This window comes from Cladophialophora immunda (assembly GCF_000835495.1).
Source record: "Cladophialophora immunda strain CBS 83496 unplaced genomic scaffold supercont1.1, whole genome shotgun sequence".
Taxonomy (NCBI): Eukaryota; Fungi; Ascomycota; class Eurotiomycetes; order Chaetothyriales; family Herpotrichiellaceae; genus Cladophialophora; species Cladophialophora immunda.
In genome coordinates, this window is record NW_015622541.1 from 7,839,916 (window position 1) to 7,858,809 (window position 18,894).

The following is an 18,894-nucleotide window of genomic DNA, read 5'->3' on the forward strand; positions in this document are numbered from 1 at the left end:
GTGGCTGGTGCAGCCTGTGGCTAAGGCAGGTTCTGTGGAGTTGAAAGCTCGCTTAAGGGCACAACGGGAAAAGGAGGATGGCGCCTTGCACATGCGCGTCGTTCTAAGTAAAGACTGGGACGCGAGCCAACGAAAAGTTACAGCTGCCCACCGAGCCAGCTGCGGAGACACAAGCCATCAGTGAACAAGTTGGCAATTGTTACTCCTGAACTTCTTCACTGCAGTCCAGCCTTCAACCCCCTTTGCTCTATTTTCCCTTCGTGCTTGTCTTCCTTCTCATCATGGTCTTTTGACCTGCTAATGATCGGCCTTTTTCTTCTTGTCTCTCGTTGATCCAAGCTTCTCCTTTACCTCCAAATCTAGGGGGGACCGCAGGCTACGTCAACCGTGTCCTCTGCGGTTCAGCCTTTCCGCACATTTGCTGCCATTTGCATCTGAGCCAGCAGGCCTGATTCCCTCATCATGGCCCACGCTCCCTCACGGAAGAATGCGGCCTCGCAAAAGGCTGCTTCTCCTGCGCCGGCCTCGAGAGAAGTCAGCAGTGACATGATCCGGACGCAGTCGAGCAAAAAGAAGAGTTACGCATCAGACGGTGTGACAGATAACGATATATTCTTGCTCCCCATGGGAGACTATCAGATCATGGCGTTGTTGACTCTGTTGGCTGGCGTCGTCCGCCTGTTCAAGATCTACCAACCCACCAGCGTCGTCTTCGACGAGGTCCAGTAAGTTGACCACCCCCTCGCCGAGGACAGTGTCCTAATGCAAATCTTAGCTTTGGTGGCTTTGCTACCAAGTATATCAAGGGCAAATTCTTCATGGACGTCCATCCTCCTTTGGCCAAACTCCTGATCACCTTGGCTGGCTGGCTTGCTGGTTTCAATGGCGACTTCGATTTCAAGGACATCGGAAAGGATTATCTCGAACCCAAAGTCCCTTATGTCTCGATGCGCCTCCTACCTGCTATCCTCGGAGTCCTCACCATTCCCACGATGTTCCTGACCTTGAAAGCGTACGGATGCCGGACAGTTACGGCTTGTCTCGGTTCCGCGCTCTTGATCTTTGAAAATGGATTGATCACACAATCAAGGCTAATTCTTCTCGACTCGCCTTTGGTCATTTGTACCGCTTTCACTGCTCTGGCGTGGACTTGCTTCACAAACCAACATGAGTTGGGGCCCGAGCGCGCGTTTGACGCCAGTTGGTGGTTTTGGCTCGCGGCCACTGGTCTGGGTCTGGGTGCCACAGCCAGTGTCAAATGGGTCGGCCTCTTCACCATCGCCTGGGTCGGCAGCCTGACCATCCTCCAGTTGTGGGTTCTACTTGGCGACAGCGTTAACGTGACCCCGAGAAAATGGTTCAAGCATTTCTTTGCCCGAGTCTTCTGTCTGATCGTCATCCCGATTGCGTTCTATGTGGGTATGTTTGGGATTCATTTCCTATGCCTGGTCAATCCTGGCGACGGCGATGGGTTCATGTCTTCGGAATTTCAAGCAACGCTGAACAACAAGGGAATGGCCGATACCCCCGCCGACGTGTTGTTTGGCAGCGAAGTGACCATCCGACATCACAACACTCAGGGTGGCTATCTCCACTCCCATTCACACATGTACCCTGGCGGCAGCAAACAACAGCAGGTTACATTGTATCCGCACAAGGACGAAAACAACATTTTCCTTCTCGAGAATCAAACCCAGCCGATCACCGCCGACAACGTTACTGTTGCAGGTCCTAAAGCATGGTCGAATCTCACAGAGTACATCAAGGACGGTGACATTATCAGGCTGTACCACCTCACAACGCATCGGCGCATTCACTCTCATGATGTCCGCCCTCCTATTACCGAAGCGGAGTGGCAAAATGAAGTCACTGCTTATGGCTACGAAGGATTTGAAGGCGACGCTAATGATCTTTTCCGAGTGGAGATTGTCAAGTCGATGTCTGATGGCGAAGAAGCTAAGAAGAGGCTGAGAACAATTCAGACCAAATTTAAGCTGGTCCATATCATGACGGGCTGTGTCCTTTTCTCGCACAAGGTCAAATTGCCTGATTGGGGATTCGAGCAACAGGAAGTCACTTGTGCCAAAGGAGGTACCCTCCCCAACAGCGTGTGGTACGTCGAACAGAATCAACACCCAATGCTCGGAGAAGACGCAGAGAAGGTCAACTACAGGAACCCCGGCTTCTTGGGCAAATTCTGGGAACTGCAAAAAGTCATGTGGAGGACGAACGCCGGCTTGGTTGAGTCGCACGCCTGGGACTCCCGACCAGGCTCCTGGCCCATTCTCCGCCGTGGAATCAATTTCTGGGGCAAAGACCACCGTCAGATCTATCTCCTCGGGAATCCCGCCATTTGGTGGCCTTCGAGTCTCGCCATCTTGACCTACATCATTTTCAAGGGCATCTCCGTCCTACGCTGGCAACGAAGCTGTAACGACTATTCCAACGTCAACTTCAAACGATTCGACTACGAAGTTGGTCAGACTGTTCTGGCATGGGCATTCCACTACTTCCCCTTCTACTTGATGGCACGGCAGTTGTTTCTTCACCACTACTTCCCGGCCCTCTATTTCGCCATCATGGCTTTGTGCCAGATCTTCGACTTTGTCGTCAATCGGATCTCGTCTCTAGGATTGAAGAAGTATCCTGAGATCGGCTGGAGTGTGGCCGTATTGTTTGTGGCTTTCGCGATTGGTGTGTTTACTCTGTATGCTCCGTTGATCTATGGCAATCCCTGGACACAGGACCAGTGCAGAGCGGTCAAACTGTTTGACACCTGGGACTTCGATTGCAACACTTTCCACACTGATGTAAGGCCTACGAAACTGCCCGAAATGATCGAGACTGACTAGAATTAGATTGCCAAGTACTCGACACCGCTACCACCCTTTGGAGAAGGTGGAGTAACTCCCACTGTTCCATCCATGCAAATCGACTCGGACAGAAAAGATGACCCATCAGCGGTCACCCCTCAAGTTGGTGAAGGGAAAGTGATTGGACAAGAAGAACGGGTGGAATATCGCGACCAGAACGGGAATCTCTTGGACGAAGCCCAGGTTCAGGCATTGCTGGCAGAGGGCAAGGCTTCCTTCCAGACGAAGTACGAGACAAGAACAAGACTCGTCGATGAGCAAGGCAACGAGGTCAATCCCTCAGGAGTTGCCCCCGACCACCCGGATGTAGAAGGCCAGAACCCGTCAACGAAGGGTGTGCCCGAGGAGCAGGCCAACAGGTCGCCTGCAGATGCCCAAGCAGGCGGATCAGTGAAGAAAGGAGATGACAGCAAAGCCAAACCGGCCAGCGATGCGAGCGAAGCAACGAAGTGAATGATTGTTGGATCGAGTCAAGGCCGGGGGTGGGCATAGATGCAACGAGAATCTGAGTGTAATAACAATGAAAAATGCTATGTTTTTGGGTCTCGCGATACTGGCACCCGGCAATGGCGCTTTTGGGGGGGTGGGCCCTGGAACGTTTGGTGGCTACTAGGCCCTCCTTTAACCGTTTGGTCGAGTGGCAACCAGCTAACTCGAGTGGCTTAGTTAAAGAGCCACCAGGCTGGTTAGTGAAGCGGCAAGGGGCCAAGACCCAAGGGCTGGTTCGCCGGTAGCGGTGATTGTAGGCTGAACCCCTCGATCCCGATCCCTGAAACTCAGGGACCCGCGTCACCACAGTCAACATCCCCGTCCTGCGCAGCAACAACCACTGTCGCAATAAAAACATTTCCCTTCACCCTGTATCTCGCAACAACCCGCCCACGTACTCCCCTTCCTCAGACCAGGCTCAAGTCACGGCATTTCATCATTTGCTTCTTGCTTGCGCCGATTGATTCTTCCTTGTGCGTTTTCGCTGGTAACTCTCATTTTCCCCTGGCTGTCGTAGATTCCTTTGCGCCTCAACTCGTTCCGATCTCCTCTCTTCATAGGTGCAGCCATGGGCGAATCAAGGTAATGCTCCAGTCAAGCCTGATCCAGGTGGATTTGCGGCAATGGGCAGGGTGTCGCTAACATGCGTACAGGCAGGAATTGCTTGGATGGCTAAACGGCCTCCTCCAACTCAACATCACAAAGGTCGAGCAATGCGGGACGGGGTAAGGTTCATACTAGGAAATCTTGGGATCAGAAGCTAACAGAGCAATCGACAGGGCCGCGCTTTGCCAGCTATTCGATTCCATCTTCCGTACGTCGTCGCCTACTCTGCCGTTCCGTTCCTGGTGGAAATGCGCTTGTGACACCAAGGGATGATTGAACAGACGCTGATTGGTGATTACAGTCGATATTCCCATGAGTCGGGTAAAATTCAATGTCAATACCGAATATGCCTACATCCAGAACTTCAAGATCCTGCAGAGTACGTTCGCTGGGGGAACGACGAGTCCTTGCCTGTAACCCGACACGCCACTGACCAGGATATCGCAGACTGCTTTACAAAGCATGGCATCGACCGAACCGTTCCTGTCGAGCAACTCGTCAAATGCAAAATGCAGGATAACCTTGAGTTTCTCCAGTGGTCAAAGCGGTTCTGGGACCAATACTTTCCGGGCCATGATTACGACGCTGTCGCAAGAAGAAAGAGTGCCGGCTCAGCCCCAGCCGCTTCGACCGCTCCTCGAACAAGCACCGGCGCAAGCACCACTCGCAAAACCGGGACAACGCCTGTGAGTCGGCCTCCACCGCGCACCGCGGGTGCAGCAGGAGCGACTTCGTCTGCGCTGAAGGCCGAAAACGAATCGCTGAAGGAAGCAATCGCGGGTCTAGAGAAAGAGCGGGACTTCTATTTCAGCAAATTGCGGGATATCGAATTGCTATTGCAGAATGCAGTCGAACAGGATCCTTCCCTTGAAACCGACGATAATGGTCTCGTGAAGAACATCCAGACCATACTCTATAGCACAGAGGAGGGATTCGAGATTCCGGACTTGGAAGCCAACGGAGCAGAAGAACCAGAAACATTCTAGGGGAAGAGGAACAACAGAATGACGAGAGAACTGCCCAACCCCTTGGAAGTGGTGGACCGTGAGAGGAAGACACAGCCGGTTACCAAGATTGTGACGAGTGGATGAACAAAAGAAAGCATTACTAGTGCCCGAATAGAAGCAGGCTCTTTGCGCACAACTTGGACGTCGAAAAGGTTACAAAAAGAAACTTGCTGCGGGTGGCGGACACATAAACCTTCTGACGACAACGGGATACCCATCACATGGATTGGACGTTACTTGAGATGGGACGTGGCTCGATGGTTATCCTGCCACCTCGAGGCATTCATTGTTCAAGAGGAGCACGTGTATTCTAGCCGGGAGAGGACTAGTCCCAGTTGCTGCTTTTGCCAATATCCTAGGCAGGGGCTCTCAGCCTTGTCTACCCAACACAACCTACCCAATATTAATGAGAGGTCTGCATCAGGTAATGAGAGGAGCGCTGCTTGTACTTGCAAGACGCAAGCCCGAAACTTATTGATTGCTCCAGCGTCCTTTTGATATGGGAAGTATCTGAATCCAGAAACTCGATTTGTTGTAGCGTCAACTCCTAGATATCACTCCTCCTAGGCACAAGTTCAAGCCCAACTCGATTGATTCCGTACCGCTCAAGCGAGCGACCTGCAGCCTCCCAGCTCCGTTGCTACCAGGATCAGACCATCTCGACGCCATCATCGTCCTTGTAGACCCAGTACGCGGGTTTCGACCCCTGGTGCATCCCACCCATACGGTACGCCAGGTGGACAAGGCTGGGACTCTTTTCCTTGGAGGCCGTGTCCGTCCCGACCCCGATCCACATCAAGGGTCGACTGTGGCCGTGGCCGTAGTCGGGCTGGATGAAGGGCAGCGCCGAGGTGGTGACCAGACACTTGACGTGGAGCCGGAGGAAGCCCCAGCTATGCCACTCCTTGAGGACGAAGGGGAAGTGGGTGCCGCCGACGATGTCGAGCTCGTACGCCGGGTTCTGCGCGCTCGGCATGGCCACCGTCTTCTTCCCCGTCCGGCCGTCCGTCCACGGGTAGATGGCCGCTCGACGCTGGTCTGGTCGCGCCGCCGTCCAGAGGTCGTAGTGCACGATGACCCCTTCGCCGGGCGACAGGAGCACGGGGAAGTCGTTAGTGATGCTGCCTCTGGCGGCACAGACGGAGGCATTTTTCTCCCCGTCCTCGCTTGTGTCCTCCTCCATCTCTGCCCCGGACTCATCGGAGTCATGCTCCTCACGCTGGTGCTCTTGCTCCTGCCCAGGATCTCCTTCCGGTTCGGGTGCTGGCTCGGGGAAGTTCAACCATCCGGACTTGATGCATGATCCTTCGCCGTTGTCTTCGACAGGCTTGTGTACTGCCACTGTCAAAGCCTCGATGTCGTGCCGGGCGTGGTCGACGTGGAAGAATGGAGGTTGAGCCATTGTGAAACAGAGAATGAGAAGGAGGTGTAGCTGTAGCTGTAGCTGTCGCTTTAGCAGTAGGAGTAGCAGCCTTCTCAGAAGAGAATATACAAAGCCTGGCTAAATTGCTCGCCCCGAGAAATCTTTATAGACCGGGGAATCGTGTTGTAATCTTCGAGTGGGAGGTAGGAAGGATGCGGGCGACTCTTTCTGACGTTTCCTTTTCTCTGTTTCCAGCCATGGCCCATATCGATGTAACAATCTTTCGTTTGTGAGTACTGCACAGACGAGCCTGTGTTTCTCTGACCGTCTCTCTCTGCCAGCGCTATGAGGCCACGATCACCACCATCATGGGCCAACAAGAAGAGTCATGCGAATGATGTCGGATTCTGGATAACAAGGTGACACAGTCCCCAAGCTGAACCCCTGCAGATACTCTGTTTGCTTCTTCAATATCTGTGCGTGGTAAACACCGACTCCCTCAGCCGTGGGCTCTTGAATCACTCAGAGCTTTGGGGGGGTCAGATGAGTCTGAACGGCTGGTTACATTTGCGGTGGTCATCACAGTCCCCTATCAAACGGATCATGTCTGGTCTGTTGGTCCACATGTTGCGGATCACCACGGTCTTGGGCACAGTTTCTTGGACATTGACCAGGACCAGGACCAGGACCAGTCAGTATTCAAGTCATCCCATCATTTATTGTGCCGAGCGTGAAACAGAGCAAACAGTAGAAATACCACACAGCACTATACGCATGGAATGCCACCTTGATGCTAGCTGGCTAGGGTAGACTGGGCTTGTAGGCCTCTAGGATCTCGGAAGATAGATAGATTGAGAACGACGAGAACGGCCATGCGTTACTTCCGTCAATTAACAATAGTGCGACCTCCTGAATCCACTGTGATATAGATCACCCAAGCAAGCGTCGTCCTAACCCCAGTACCTGTAAGGAAGTAGAGATATAGAGACGCATGCTATTCCCACCCCCATAAGACTAGAACCTCACGACCTCTCCCCCATCACACCTCACCTCCCACGCCCCCTCTTGTCCTGGCACAGCGCGGAAGATGTTGTCAGGGGAGTCGTCGACGCCGATCCAGATGGGGACGCCCTCGGTCCCGCCCCGGGCACCAAACTCGTCGTTCGCCGCCGCGACCAGCGCCTTGACCTTGAGCCTGACGAAGCGCGCTGGTTCGGGTTCAGCGTCGGCGTCGGCGTTTGCGTCGGCGCGAAGGACCGAGAACTCGACCAAGCGACAGCCCACGATCCGGATCTCGTGGGCGGGCGTGCCGGTGCTTGGGTATGCAGGGAACGTGATGGTTCGTGGTGCTCTGCCGTCGTCGCCGAAGCAGCAGCGGTCCGTCGACGCGTCGTTTTGGAAACGCCGCACACACGTCCATGCGCCGTGCAGGTGGCCTTCTCGGACGACGACGCCCTTCCCGGCCGAGACGCATGCCGGGAACCGCCTCGGCGCGACCTCGTGGCCGGTGTGTCCGAGGTGGAAGAACACATGGGCATTGCCGGCGCTGGGGGCGGGAGCGGTCGGTTCGAAGGTCGACATGTCAACCCTGTTGTCTGGGGCGGATTGGTCGACCTTGCAAGACGGGTCGAGTTTGGGATTGTCCGCGTCGACTCCCTCGGAGGGTGGTGATGAATGGCTTGTGGACTGTGGCATCTTCCTTCTTCTCTCTTTCTTCCACTAAGACTGGCGTCTCTGATTTGGGGGGAGTATCTCTGGCGGTCGAGGGCGAGGGGTCAAGAGGTATAAGGCGGTCAGTACGAGAGTACCTTGAACAGTCTCCAGAGATAAGCAGCTGGAGCATGACACTGTCTCCGCTCTTTTCTCTGTCCATGAACAAAGACAGACGACAGGGTTTGGCGGGTGGCGTCTGTGACAAGCAAACACTGGCTGTTGGGTCACATCCTGGAACAAAGGAAGCAGTGGATCAAGCAAACTGGCTCGATTCAAAAGATACTAGTCGGGTTGAAGGGCCATGCCACGAGCCATATCTCAGGCCCAATGGTGCTCCCCCCATAAATTCATTGGACGGTGAGTGCGGCAGATGAATGTCTAACATAGCAAAAACACATCTCAAACGCCACGGTATAGATCTCACTCTGTGCTCAATATCCCTTGAACGACGCTGCCTTGCTGGCCACAGATCGATAGCAATATTTCAGGAAAAACCAAATTCGAGCTCACATGGTCATACGCCGCACATCCCAACTCCCCCGGATCTCACTCCCCGGACAAGCTCCAGCAGACTGTTCGCAGCTTCTCCTTTGATCACGCTGCTGGTGAGACCAGCAATTCGAAGGTGGTCGCGTCGGGTGTCGGCATCCCCTTCCACATCCTCTCCGCATTGACTAGGGGCTGGGCTAGACAGCTGTAATGGCGTGCTAGGCTTGCTGTCATGATGATTTGCTCCTCCGGAGGCTTCAGGAGTGCAGTCTGCTTGTGAGAGGGGAGGACTGCTGGGAATATTAGATGGCTGGGCGTGCACTTCATGATTCCATCTCGCCGAGAAGGCTGTCGGGACTATCTCTGGCGTAGGCAGGCTGGAGAGATTCTTAACCGTCGGTCTGGGACCCATGGTCGCGCGAGCACGAGCTATAGCGACTCGAGCCTCTTGAGCGGCCGACATCTCTGGGACGGAGCTCTGTCGCACAGTCGACGAAGAGTGCGGGGAGGAAGAGGGTGGAGGAAGTTGCGGTGGAGGAGATGTGGTTCGAGGTACCTGAAGCCGAGCGAACGGCTTCGTGATCTGGTTGGTTTGAATCTTGTACAGGGCTAGTTGGAGTCGAGTGCGGAGGGTTTCAGCTTTCTAGGACAGGATTAGAGCAAGCAATAACCAAAGCACGACATTGGCATTTACCTCGAGCATCATCTGCTTCCTGGCGTCTTCCTCTGTCTTGGGCTCTTGGCCATCGACTATCTCGGGTTCGTCAATCATTTGCATCTCATCCTCTTGCGACGAGCGGTTGGTGTCAAAGTCGATCAGGCTGGACATGCTCAGGCTGACTTGAGAGCCTTCCTTGGCCAAGTTGGGCCGTATCGGTGGGACAAGTTGAGACGTGCTTTGGGTGAACGTGACGGCGTGCTACCATGCATTACTTAGAAATGACGCGTCGGGTCATTGAGCGTAACATACCATCTTGTCCAGGGTCTGCTGGCTCGGTTCGTCATGTATGTGGAATTCGCTCTCGATATGAGATGATTCTTCCTGCGAGGCACGGAACGTGGTGAGAGTGGTGGCCAAAGTCGACCTGCTCTGGGTCGTCGAGGTCTGTACATTGTCTTCATTTTCGGACCGGGTGTCGCTCAACAACTCGGTCGTTTGTGACAGAAAGAATGTTGCAGCTGTATCTTGGATCTGTGCTGGTTCTCCGCCGTGTATTTCTCCAATCTTCCTTTTCTGGCCGGTTCGAGGACTGCTCGAAAGTGACTGTTCCGGGGAGAGAGGACGCTTTGTCGAGCTTCGCGGTGCCACAGGACTGGCGAGCTGTGAGACTCTGTTTGGCACTTTGGAGGGTTGTTGCTGGATAGGCGCGTTGGGATCTTTGTCACCAAGCACGCGTCTTGCAGGAGACGCCATTTTGTATTCAGTGGACGAGAAACGACTCGGGGTCAACTGGGAGTTCCAACAGACTGCGCAGGGATCCCGCCATGTCAGTAAAGCACTGTTAATTGAGGCTGTCACACCAACTAACCACAACAATATAGTCGCTTCTCTCTCCAAACAGGCAGACGAACAACACGAACAACAGGAATTCCCAAGGGCAGACAGACTGTGATTTAGGGATCTTCTTGCAACGCCGAGCGCGAAGTCCAGGACGCGATGAGATCACCAGAGCATACAAGTCGCGGTGTCACGTCGAAGAGGACGAAGAATGGATACACAACATGGAAAATGAGGCACTGGGCCCCATGTGGCCCCCGAAGATCAACCAGCAAACAGACTAATGGGGGATACGTGGGGTGCGTCTGGGTCCTGCCGAGGACTAGCGAAGCCCCCCAGGCTCGCCCAGTGGTTTAACTGGCCCTGCTTGAAGCCTAAATGCCCCAGTGGCCCGGCTCTGGGCGCCAACTTGCCGAGCAGCGCGTGCGCCCCAACGATCGCAAGGCTCTGGCGCAACAACGGCCTGACCATGGACTGGCTGGGCGGCGGTGCTATCGTCGCGTGTGCCAAACAAGGACTGGCGACAACTCATAGAGCCACCTCACTATTGTACTGTTCTAGCATCTCATACTACCTATTCTGCCGGCTATAAGGCCGTAGTGTTACAAACAACCTAATATAACCTGGGACTAGATAGATTGATTGCTGAATAGGTAGGGTATAAGGCTCGCAGCCTCGCAGCCTCGCGGCCTCACAGGATGCTCCGGGCTACATGCCAACCTTCTCCCTGTGCTCCATGTTAACAGTCTTTACATGTTCTGGGTCTTCTTCGACTTCTCCCTCCACCGACAATTCCCTGGCAACACGGACGGTGTCGAAGATTGACTTGGACGTCAAGAAGATGGTCTCGATCTCTTCCAGCGAGCGGCCCTTGGTCTCCGGGTAGAGAAAGTAGACGACGACAAAGCCGCACAAGCTCATGGAAGCGTACACGATATAGTACCGCCACTGGATGTGGTCAAAGCCGATGGGAGTGATCATGGCCAGCAGGAAGTTGAACGTCCAGCTGGTCGTCGCCGCCAGCGCGGTGACTTTAGCCCGCACCCGGAGCGGCGCAATCTCCGCCGCATACATGAACGGGATCAGGAAGAAGCCAGTGGGGAAAGTGAAGAGGGCGGCAAAGTAGAAGAAGAGAGTCGCCTTCCCGGCCTCAGCGCTGGTCAGGTCTGACGATAGACCAGCAAGACTGGTCTGGATCACGACAAACACGGCCAGAACCGTGAGCATCAAGACGCGGCGGCCCACGCGTTCGACGAGAAATACCGCGATCGTGGCACCGGCGAGGTGGCCAATCTGCAGACACCCCGATAGGATTCTCGACATAGATCCCGAATATCCCAGGCTCTTCTGGAAGATGGTGTTGGAATAGAAAGTGATGACGTTGGTCCCCGTCATTTGGGCAAACATGAGCAAGGCCATGGCCAACAGGGTGCGGTGCAGCTGTCGGTTTCTCGTCCTGGCAAAGGGATTCCGCGAACCGCTGGTGTCGTCGACGCTGTTTATGCTGGAGACCATAGTAGCCCGGATGAGCGAGATATCCAGAGCGATCACGTCAGAATCGACGGTCGTGTCGTTCAACTCGGCCAGGACCTCCTTCGCATCTTCGAGCCTATCTTGCTCCACGAGCCAGCGAGGCGACTCGGGGAGCAGGAGGATCGAGCAGGCCACCACCAGCGCAAAGACGATCTGGAGAGAGACTGGAAATCTCCAGTTCGCCGACGACTTGACGTAGTAGAAGCCAAAGTTCACCCACGTCGCCAGAAAGATGCCGCCGATGGCGAACATGCCTTCTAACAAGACGAGGCTGCCTCGCTGATTGGCATGCGAGCATTCGCTCACGTACATGGGAATGGTGGCCGTGAACGCCCCAACGCCCAAGCCTAGAGAGCGTGGTCAGTCTCCCTCGACCATGACCGTGCAAACATATCCGCCCTTACCATTGATGATCCTGCTGACGATCAGCTGCCCGAGCGAAAATGAGGATGCTTGAATGACGGCGCCGATGATGACCACCAGGCTTGCCACAAACACAACTTTCCGTCTCCCCAGGATATCGCCCGCCACAAAGCACGACAATGCACCCAGCGCACAGCCGACTTCGTAGATGGCTACAGTCAGCCCTGCAGAATCATCAGCGTCTTCTGTGAAAGTCCCCATGCTCCACTCCTCACCTTGAAGGTTGGACCTTTCAGACGATTGGGCTGCAGTGGCGTGGATTGTGTCAATCTGTGGAAATGTGTGGGTGAAGGTATCGAGAGTGAGAAATCCATTCACGACGGCTTGATCATAGCCCTGGCACAAGAAGGCCAATCCCGCCAGCCAACCCACAAGACGACGAAGAGAGTTTCCCCTCAAGGAGATCCTACTAGTCACCTTCTCTGGAGTGCCCATGGTGATACGCGAAAGTCCAGAAAGACTAGAGATGGGCAATGTCCCCTCCCCGACATCCATGACAGCGTATTTATAATTCATGGACGATCCCCAGATACCCCGGCCCAAACCCCGAGAACAGCATTGCGGAGATTGATATGCTAGTCATGCTGCAGGACGGAGAGGTTCCGTAATGGATGTATCCGTCCATCTCGGCTTCAGAGTCCGCTCACTAACAACAAACGGGAGAGAGACTGCAAAGAGACGAACCTAGAAAAGGCACGAGCAACAACGCGTGTGGCCTGACACAAAGGGCATCGACCAGCATGCCTACAACTCCCCCAAAGCTCTACGATGGCGAAAGACTGGAGATAGTGCAAGGGCGGCCGGTGTTGTTCAGATACACGCCTGCATCACCCCCTCAGACTGCTCGACGCGAACAACCTCTCATGGTCTTTGTTCCTGGAGCTTGCCACTTGGCTCGAATTGCGTATGGCGGGCATATCGGCTCCCGGCCGTCTGACTTCCTTACATTTTGGTTGAGTCGAGCTGGGTTCAACGTTGTCGCAATCTCATATCCACTGGAGTGTCTATCGTCAATCCTCCCCCCGACTCATGCTGATATAGGGATGCCTGAATGGGGGGACTTGACTGCTCAGACGGTCAGAATGGTGATTGAGAAAGAGGGTCTACAGCCTGAAGCCATCCTACTAGGCTGGAGCATGGGTGGGAAAATCCTGAAGTCCTTCATCCAAGCAGCTGAGCAGCGAGGCATCTCGGTGCCTCTGTTCATCTCTCTGGCCGCAACACCTGGCGGCATCACCGGCGTCCGTTCTTACCCAACGGCAAACCGGACAGAGGCCGGCTACGCCAGCAGCCCTGGCATCGAACATAAGTTTCTCTCCCAGATCTCGGAGCAAGAAAGGCTCAACGACTCACGCCCCATCATTCAGCGCGATATCTACCTGCAAGAGTACTACGGGCACACACCAATTCGGCTCGCAAACTGGGGACTGACGTATACACCTTCGGGAACCTTCATTCAGGATGAATGGGAGGCTCTCCGGGATGCCGGCCCCGAGCAGAGTGACTACGCCAGATACCCGTATATTGGCGTCATCCACGGGACAGCGCCTTCGGATTTACGCCATGTCCTCGCTGACCGCGCGACTTGGGCGATGGTCCTGACGTACAAGCTCATCTCCGAAGTAGAGAGACGCATCCAGAAGCCAAATACCCAACAGTGGCACGAGTTGAGGCGATTCATCGATTCGGCGCCCGACAGGATGCGGTCCGTCGTCGAGGGAAATCACTTTTTCTTCCTGGGGGAGAAGGGCGCGAGACAGACGGCGGAGGTGATCAGTGACCTCGTCCATAGCATGGAAAGGCTCGACTCCGACCTGAGCAGGATCCTTGAGACCTCTCCTTGATGTAACGGGTCCAATATCCCGTCCCTCTCACCTCCAGTAAGGACACGACGGATCAGATCCGTGGACGGCAATTTTGTCCCATGTTGGCGGATCTTGGGCCCATCGCTCGGGCAAGCATTCATTCTACGGCTTGTGTCTCACTGCATCGTCCCACAATTTGACGGATACACAAACGATACTATCAAGTCCTCTTGCCGGCGTCCTTGTTCCGGTCGCTTCTCAACCCTCCGAACAAATACACCTGAACATCTCCATGCGGCTAAGTAGAGCCAACAACTGACCCAGGCTCAGCGTGATCACAAGAAAGCTCCTGTGAAGGCCTTAGAGCGATCTGTTCAGTTCCATTTCACATGTCTGCCAACCAATCCAAGCCCGTCGACCCAGATTACCAGCTGGACTTAGCTGTGGTCACGAAATCGGGCCTTCGACAAGGCCTTACGTCGTACGGGGACGCGCATTTTTCTTTGTTCCTCCGAAAAGTCTTCATCAAGGCCCTAGGGTATAGCGACGATGCTCTATCAAGGCCCATCATCGGGATCATCAATACCTACTCGGGCTTCAATCCTTGTCATGGCAATGCGCCTCAACTGATAGAGGCGGCCAAAAGGGGTGTCCAGCTGGCCGGAGGATTGGCCATTGACTTCCCCACCATCAGTGTGCACGAGTCGTTCTCTTCGCCGACCAGCATGTTCCTTCGCAATCTCATGAGCATGGACACCGAGGAGATGATCCGTGCGCAACCGGTCGACGCGTGTATCATGATAGGAGGTAAGAGGGCGAGGACTGTCCGACTGCCGGCCATTGTATTCTAACCACCCGCGAAAAAGGATGTGACAAGACCGTGCCCGCGCAGATCATGGGTGGCATATCCGCGAACAAACCTGTGTTGCCTCTGATCACCGGTCCCATGATGCCCGGATCCCACCAAGGCAAGCGCATCGGCGCCTGCACCGACTGTCGAAACAACTGGGCCGCGTTTCGATCCGGCCAGATTGACGTCGAGGAGATCTCGGCCATCAATGAGCAGCTCGCCCCAACGGTAGGTTCATCTCCTGCACTCGAAGCGGCTAAAGCTCTATGTTATGCAGTGCCAGGGTTGACATCCCACAGGCCGGAACATGCGGCGTCATGGGCACCGCCAGCACGATGGCATGCCTCACCGCGGCCCTGGGCCTGATTCCGCTCAAGGGAGCCAGTGCGCCGGCCGTGTCTGCACTTCGCCTGCGCATTGCCGAAGAAACCGGTCGCAACGCCGTCGCTGCCGCCGAGCAGAGGCGAACACCCCAGAGTATCTTGACCCGCGAGTCCTTCCTGAACGCCATGACGGTCCTGCAGGCCATCGGCGGCAGCACCAACGGCGTCGTGCACCTGATGGCCATCATCAACCGCCACCCGGACCTCCAGGGGACGCTCACGCTGGCCGACGTGGACGAGATCGGCAGGAAGACGCCCCTGATCGTGGACCTCAAGCCCAGCGGGGACAACTACATGACCGACTTCCACAACGCCGGCGGCATGCTCGCGCTCCTGCACACCCTACGCCCGCTGCTCCATCTCTCGGCGCCGACCATCAGCGGGCAGACCCTGGGGCAGGTGCTCGACAGCACCCCGTTTCTGACATTCCCGTACTCGACCGAGATCATCCGCCCCCTCAGCGATCCCTTGCAGGCCAGCTCCAGCCTGGTCGTGCTGCGTGGCAACCTCGCCCCCGACGGCTGCATCGTGAAGGCGTCGGCGTCCAAGAACCGCGCGCTGCTCACCCACATGGGCCCCGCGGTCGTGTTCCACGACGCGGCGGACCTCGCGCGGCGCATCGACGACCCGGCCCTCCCCGCCACGCCGAATTCGGTGCTCGTGCTGCAGAACATCGGCCCCGTCGGCCACCCCGGCATGCCCGAGGCGGGCCTCATCCCGATCCCGCGCAAGCTGGCGGCCCAGGGCGTCACGGACATGCTCCGCGTCAGCGACGGCCGGATGAGCGGCACGGCCGGCGGGACGATCGTGTTGCACGTGTCGCCCGAGTCGGCGCGCGCGGACAGCGTGCTCGGCGTGGTCCGGGACGGCGACTTGATTACCTGCGACGTGGAGCGGAGGGCGCTCACGCTGGAGGTGCGGCCCGAGGAAATCCAACAAAGACTCAAACACGTTCAGGCGGCGCGGCTTGAGCAACAAAAAAGGGCTCGAGGAGAGCAGTCTCATTCGGCTGGTGCGGCGAGGGAAGCACGGAGGGGTTACAGAGGGCTGTATGAGCGGTCGGTGAATCAAGCCCACGAGGGCGCGGATTTCGACTTTTTGACCGCGCGTGGACCGAAGTAGAGGGAGAATCAGCTTCCGGTCCGAATAGACCGTAGACCAACAGTGCCCACACAATCAGGGACTTAGGACAGTGCACGGTTCGGAAAATTTGGGTATTTTGGTGTTTACAAAGTAATTTGTATTTCTTGGCCGCCGCCCAAGACGAGGGCAAAAGGGAAAGAATTCCAGCGGCTTAAACATCTGACGTGAATGCGCCCCCAAGATCCGTCGTGGCGTTGAACTCGAACAGCGGTTGGTACTCGGTGAACATGCCGTCCATGGTCAGAGAGAGATCCCCGGCGAAGGGGTCTGGCGCGCCCACAAACATGGCCAGGTCTCCACCGCTGATGTACGCGTCGATGGTCGAGCCGCCGAACCCGTCAGTGAAATCCGGCAGTTGCTCGCTGAGACGGTGCTGTCGGGCGCTCGGCGTCGTCGGGCTGAGAAGAAGACTGGCCTGTTCGCGGCCCGTCTCTGCCTGGGACTGCACGTGCGACCTGCGCGGTCCCTCCCAATCTGCCACGGGTCGAGGCCGCGTCTGTCCTCGTTCGCGATCCTGCGCGCGCGGTGGCGGAGATCGGTGAGCCCCGTGTGTGTCGAGCAGATAGCGCACCGTGGCCGCCGCCAGCCTGTCGAGGCTGTTCCGGCTCCGGCGTGCCTCGGGCCAGTGCTCGCCCGCCGCGCTGAGCAGGTTGGAAGCGTCGCGCGTGGTGCTGGTGAAGGCGTCGAGGTGCGCGCCGGCCGCGATCTCGGGGACCGTCCAGATGCAGTACAGGATGGTCAGCGCGCTGAGGCAGACTGAGTGGATCGTGACCCACGAGTACGACATGCGGTCGGACTCGTACATTTGCTTCGCGAGCCGGATTGCGGCCTGGGCGCTGTCGTAGCACCGCATCAGCGAGACTTTGCTGGGGGTCCGGATCCGCGGCGTGGGTCGAAAGAGATGCATGACCACCTCGTGGTACCGGATCTGGCAGATCATGGTCATGTACAGGTCCTGGTTCTCGAAGAGCGGGATCTGCGACTGGAGCGTCCCAAGACGCTCCCACATGTCGTTCTGCCACATCTCGATGTCGGGGATTTGGGGGTACGTGTACCGAGGGGTGTTGTGTGTGAGACTGTGCAGGACGTATTTGATCTCCGAGTTCATCTGTGCGAGTTGGAAAAGGACCACTGCACACGACATCGATCCTGCTCGGGCTAGACGAGGCTGTTGCTGATCATCCATTGGCGAGTTATCGTCAAGATCACAATCTTCATGTCCGCTGGGGAGCTGCATCAAGAATCAGTCGGAAGTCACGTCGCGCGCGATGGAGAAGGTCCTTACGCGCAGGTCACAGGCCTCGTCTCTTAGACCGATCGGTCTGCCCAAGGTCGTCGCGAGGGTCCGATCTATCGAGTAAATGACCCAAAACAGTCGCGTTCTCATTTCTCGTTCCAAAGGGCCGATCGACGGGCTGATGGGGACATCTCGCTGCAGACCCAGGTCCAGGACGGCAGCCAAGCATTGGTAGTTCAAGTACCAGGGATTGAGCCGCAGGAAAGGACTGTGCAGTGTGAACATGGAAAGGAGCAAGAGACACTGGACTCCCTCGGTGGAGTTCTGAAAGTCAATCTCGTCCGTGTACTGCATGGCCGACGTCGCGAGGCCCTCGCCCGAAAACGGAATCCTCAGACGTTTCGACAGAATGCTGGCCGAGATCGCGAGGACCATGGTGACCTGAAACCAGACCACGCGTGAGGCACCTTCGGGGTTGCTGTACAGGTCGTGAAGTTGACGGGAAAACGTCCCGCCGTGGAGGAAGGGATACTGGACGTGAATGTGCTCGAAATATATCTTGGATAACTGGATGGCTTGTTCAAGCGATTTTGGTATTGGGGCTGGTTCGATCATAAACATCGACCGAGAGCTTGTTGTCGAGGGGGACTCGTGTGTGGTGCTGTTTTGAATGCTGCCAGGCACATGACTGCCGGAGAGGTCGGCGCGTGCAAAGACCAGTTTCGCAAATGACAGGCCGCTCGAGGGTCCGACATATTTGCTGATGCCGGCCGACAGCGGAATGAGCCCAATCTCGTGGGCGATTTCGTTGCGACTTGGGTTTCGGGGAGGCGAGCTGCCGCCGGAGAGATTGGGACGTTCTCTGAGATTGTTTCTGGACGTTTCATCCACAGAGGCGGGCTCGACGTCTCGGTGACGGGAGAGGTTTGTGCTATGTGTGCTCGCAGCAGCCACTTCTCTCGGCGGTGGAGGCAGGTCTCCATCAGCAGCCACCAGACCCAAATCGAGATGAGGACATTGAGCTTGTAGGGCTCCTTCTAGACGTTGTATATGGCGATAGAGAGTAGCGGCCTCACTAGGATTGTGTTGGTGTTAGAAGATGGGCGATGCAGAGAAGAGTCAGCGAGCTAACCTCCGTGAGATGCTACCCTCTTGGATGGTCTTTTTCCCGTCGATGCATTGAGCGCCAGCACGGCGACATCCTGAGCACTGAGGAATATTCCCATCGCACTGGTAAACGGAGGTTAGCTGCTTGCCTGGATCTTCGTCCCTGGACAGGTCACGACGTACTTTGATCTTTCGGGTCTGGCAGCGCAGACATGCTAAGCGTACGCGCCGCGCTCTCGCCGGTCGCTGAGAACCATCGCCACTCCCAGGCACTTGGTCCGGGTAATCAGTCCTCGGCGGCCTAGAGGATGGCTCCGATGACATACGGAGCCTCCGGGAAACAGAGAATTGGCGACTTGGCGTCAGGCGTCGGGA

At 56.1% G+C, this 18,894-nt stretch overlaps 5 protein-coding genes across 5 annotated transcripts; 2 read left to right on the forward strand and 3 right to left on the reverse strand.

Annotated features, from left to right (window-relative positions):
• The first annotated feature begins 158 nt into the window (after positions 1–158).
• On the forward strand, positions 159–3,557 carry PV07_02297 (uncharacterized protein). The gene is made up of 3 exons (XM_016388899.1): positions 159–725; positions 776–2,810; positions 2,859–3,557. Exons 1-3 carry the CDS (start codon positions 463–465, stop codon positions 3,324–3,326), a joined length of 2,766 nt encoding a protein of 921 aa, XP_016255827.1. The 5' UTR covers positions 159–462; the 3' UTR covers positions 3,327–3,557.
• A 55-nt stretch (positions 3,558–3,612) lies between these two features.
• PV07_02298 (uncharacterized protein) lies at positions 3,613–5,555 on the forward strand. Its single transcript, XM_016388900.1, has 5 exons — positions 3,613–3,944; positions 4,016–4,087; positions 4,142–4,176; positions 4,270–4,347; positions 4,416–5,555. The coding sequence occupies exons 1-5, from the start codon at positions 3,931–3,933 to the stop codon at positions 4,952–4,954; spliced, it is 738 nt and encodes a 245-aa protein (XP_016255828.1). The 5' UTR covers positions 3,613–3,930; the 3' UTR covers positions 4,955–5,555.
• Positions 5,556–7,352: 1,797 nt separating this feature from the next.
• PV07_02299 (uncharacterized protein) lies at positions 7,353–8,033 on the reverse strand (the record flags this gene model as incomplete). Its single annotated transcript, XM_016388901.1, has 1 exon — positions 7,353–8,033. One exon carries the CDS (start codon positions 8,031–8,033, stop codon positions 7,353–7,355), a length of 681 nt encoding a protein of 226 aa, XP_016255829.1.
• A 284-nt stretch (positions 8,034–8,317) lies between these two features.
• On the reverse strand, positions 8,318–10,239 carry PV07_02300 (uncharacterized protein). Its single transcript, XM_016388902.1, has 4 exons — positions 10,070–10,239; positions 9,511–10,007; positions 9,235–9,459; positions 8,318–9,183 (listed from the first exon to the last, which is right to left on the reverse strand). The coding sequence occupies exons 2-4, from the start codon at positions 9,952–9,954 to the stop codon at positions 8,566–8,568; spliced, it is 1,287 nt and encodes a 428-aa protein (XP_016255830.1). The 5' UTR covers positions 9,955–10,007; positions 10,070–10,239; the 3' UTR covers positions 8,318–8,565.
• Positions 10,240–16,326: 6,087 nt separating this feature from the next.
• Positions 16,327–18,843, reverse strand: PV07_02301 (uncharacterized protein; the record flags this gene model as incomplete). The annotated part of the gene is made up of 4 exons (XM_016388903.1): positions 16,327–17,406; positions 17,461–18,487; positions 18,545–18,642; positions 18,703–18,843. The coding sequence occupies 4 exons, from the start codon at positions 18,841–18,843 to the stop codon at positions 16,327–16,329; spliced, it is 2,346 nt and encodes a 781-aa protein (XP_016255831.1).
• Between the last annotated feature and the right edge of the window lie 51 nt (positions 18,844–18,894).